The sequence below is a fragment of the Octodon degus genome, unplaced genomic scaffold, assembly GCF_000260255.1.
Source record: "Octodon degus isolate 3935 unplaced genomic scaffold, OctDeg1.0 scaffold00534, whole genome shotgun sequence".
Taxonomy (NCBI): Eukaryota; Metazoa; Chordata; class Mammalia; order Rodentia; family Octodontidae; genus Octodon; species Octodon degus.
The window spans coordinates 112,627-116,184 of NW_004525110.1; the positions used below are offsets into that span (position 1 = coordinate 112,627).

General features: G+C 39.3%; 1 protein-coding gene across 1 annotated transcript in view; it reads left to right on the top strand.

Moving 5' to 3' along the window:
* The window catches only part of LOC101566966 (actin-related protein 2/3 complex subunit 2-like), a 27,666-nt gene that overhangs the window by 18,082 nt on the left and 6,026 nt on the right, over positions 1-3,558 (top strand). Inside the window, exon 2 of the mRNA XM_012513384.1 lies at positions 2,863-2,921. Coding sequence (XP_012368838.1) covers positions 2,863-2,921 — 59 coding nt within the window. The remainder of the gene's footprint in view (positions 1-2,862; positions 2,922-3,558) is intronic.

The following is a 3,558-nucleotide window of genomic DNA, read 5'->3' on the forward strand; positions in this document are numbered from 1 at the left end:
GCTGGCATGTGGTGCTGGGGGATTGAACCGCGGTCCCTGTGCTTTGCCAAGCTTGTTCCAAGTAGGTGCTTTAGACCACTGAGCCATCTCTCCAGCCCCCCTCTTGTATTTCTTAATTAAGTGATATGTTCGTATGTTTACTATATTTTAACAGTCAGTATAATTAAGAACAATAATGTTCATGTTAATATTCCCGAATATGTGTTACTTTGGAACTTTTCAATGACCAAATCTTAAGCATTATTATTTTATAATCTATTTTACAATATAATCTAGTAAAGAGAAAGCTTTAAGTCTCCTAATTCTTATATTTAATAAATCAATTCTGGCATCTACTATATAAATTAATTTGTTCGATCTTTCAGTAAGTAGAGGGTAGTTGCATACATTTCATTCCCACTAGGAATATATTAGATTATGTGCAGAATCTTTAAGATATTTTCTGCTTCAGGCTGTATGGCTTGAAAATAAAAAATACGGCATTTTAAATGTCATTTTGTGTTTATCACTCCTGCATTGCTTTAGATAATCTCAGAGCTGAGAATCAGCAAAAAAGTTTTTTATTTTGCAATGTTAAAAAAAAAGCTTTTACTTTTTTAGTGTTTTCATCAGAAAACAGTATTCTAACTTACACATTATTTCTAAAACTGTTCTCCATTAAAATAGTTTTCTGTCTTTTCATGTGTGTGCTGCTGGAAAAGAAGATAGAGAAGGCCCTGCGCTGTCTGTTCTAGACATGTATGTTCCTGTCATTGGGAAAACAGCTCAGGCTATCACTGGCATTAAGAGGGAGGACGGTCCATGTAATGACATCACATTGTGCTTCCAGGCTCTGGCTCTGTGCTGCAGAGAAATGTGAGGGATGAAGATGTGAGTGTGTACAGGCAACAGTTATTTTTAGTGACATTTGTGAAGAGCATGTGTATATGATTCCTGCAGAATATGTTCATTGTAGATGGGAAACTTATACCAGTAACTATTTAAAAGAATTAAAATAACTACATAATATTTGGTCATGAGGAAAACAACTAGAAATGAACAAGCAAAGATAACATGGATATTAGAAAAATACACATTTGGTCCATAGAGATTACCATTTGCCAGTATTGTTTTGAGATCATTATGTAAAGAATTCCAGTTCATATTTCTCATTGTATGTGAAAAGAGAAGTCCAGCCATCACAGCCAGAGCCCAGATTCTGGGTGACCTGCCAGTTATGTGCAACCATATGAATGAGCCTCCAAAGGCCAGAAGATTTACCAAGCCACCCTCTGGACTCATGCTAGGTGAGAGGCTTGGAATGCACCCCAACCAATTGAGGATGTTTGTTTCACAGGAGTATATATCTAATGTCATGTCTTCTGCCCATTTGCTATGTGTTAGTCTTGAGGATTTGTGACAATGAATGAACATTCACATACGGCTAAACTAATGACTTCAAATATCATTATCAGAAGTTTACATGAACTGTACTAATTTTATAAAGAAATGTCACTACATGAAGTTTAATAGTGATGCTTAGTGTTTCTGGAAAGCAATTGCAGAGACATTCATGTGCAAGGAGTTTAGTGGGAAGTGTTTTGGGGATTAACAAATACAATGAAAGGAGGAAAGTAGGGTTAGACAGCAGCAGAAGTACAATTGGATTGCAGTTGATACAACAGTCAGCAGAAAACAGAAAATCTGGAACTGTGATGGCCCTACAGAAAGATGCCACATTTACGAGAACAAAGCCTTCGTGTCATAGCTTTGATTAGTCGTTAATAAGACTGATTTTATCTCAGGGGAGATGAACTGTGATTATTATCAGAGAAATATTTCAATAGATGAGTCATCCAATTGTTTTTTATTTATTTATTTGTTTTTTTTTTTTTGTGGAACCGGGGATTGAACTCAGGCCCTTGCGCTTACCAGGGAAGCACTTATTCCACTGAGCCATCTCCCCGGCCCCCCACCCCATTGTTTTTAAAGAGGCAAATTTTAAAATTAAATATAGAGTTTATTAGTAAACTATAGTTATAATGTGCTTATTATAGATTATGCATTGTAAATTCATTCTGTCAAACATAAAGCAGGGCAGTGTGTGTGATTTTTGCTCCTGTGGTCCAGTGTGGATTGGTCAGCATAAACAAACCTCTTTGTTAGCTTAAATTGCTATTTTTACTCTTCTACTGAAGTAAATATTGCTATCCTGGGCTAATCAATCATGCAGGGAGGAGGTGAGAGATGTTAAGTATGAGCAGATTCCAGTGTTAACTGTGAGATCTGACATTTGTACATTGTGTACAGTGCTCTTATAAGAGTTATTTTTCCAATGATACACCTAGAGTTTTCATAGCCACAGCTAAACGGGTGGCACAAGCTGTGGGAATAGTGTTAGTAGGACTCACTTTGCAACTTCGTGTCATTTGTGGCCATGCAGTGGAGGTCACTGTCAAATGTGTATGCGACGACTCTCCATAGATAGTGTTGTCCTTGGGGACGTCAACACATGATCCGTGCAACTCTACCCATCTAAAGATATGATTGGAAGTCATCATTTATTTTAAAAGCTTTTAGAACTAACTTCTTTTCTCCTCCACTAACAAACTAACAAAATGCTTTAAGTGATCGTTAAGTTTGGTTTTTGTACTTTCTACTGATTCATTCATGTCTTTCCACTTTTCTTTCCTTCAGCTCTCTTAAAAACATTTTCTGTGTTGTCCTTTAGCCTTTGTTGCTACCCTCTTTCTCATTCCCTTTCATCATTTTACCTGCAATGTTTTATGAACTTTCTTTAGTTTTGTATTTTGATATAGAAAATATAAGTCAATAATTTTAATTTTACTGACTCACTCTATTACTGTAAAATGTGAATTTGAGGAGACAACCGAGAGCCCGCGGATCCTGAATAGACCCAGAGCGCAGGCCCTGCGCATGAGGTGAGACGACCAGGGGCCTGCGGATCCTGAGTACACATGGAGCCCAGGCCCAGAGTGCAGGCCCCGCATGTGAGTGAGACCGACCGGGGCTGCAGGATCCTGAACAGACCCAGAGTGCAGGCCTGGCGAGTTACCCAGGACTGATGGATCCTGAATACACCCAAGGCCCAGGCCCGGTGAGTGAGTGAGACTGCCTGGGACCCACTGAAACCTCATTCAATCCAGAGTGCAGGCCCATTGTGGAACCCTTCAGCAAAACTCCCTGCAAAGAGGTTGGAGGCAAGACCCACCCAGCTGATTCAGGAGCAGAACATCTTGCCAGAGTGACACAAAGGGTTCAACTCCAACGAATGCAGCAGAAAGAAGTGGAGCACAGCAGCAAGACCCCAGCTAGATCCAAGCAACACCCACCTGGAGGAATCTGAACTTCATAGATCCGGATCTGGTGCTAAGGTATTAACTCTATCTAAGCTCTACACCAAAGGTCAGAAGACAGTGGTATACAAAATGACAAAGAGAAGGAACAAAATGCAGTCTCAGGTCCCGAGTCCACCCAGTACAAATGCAGAAGACACTAGCATAGAGGAAACTAGAAATCACACACCTGATATCTCTGAAATAATAGCATTGACAATAA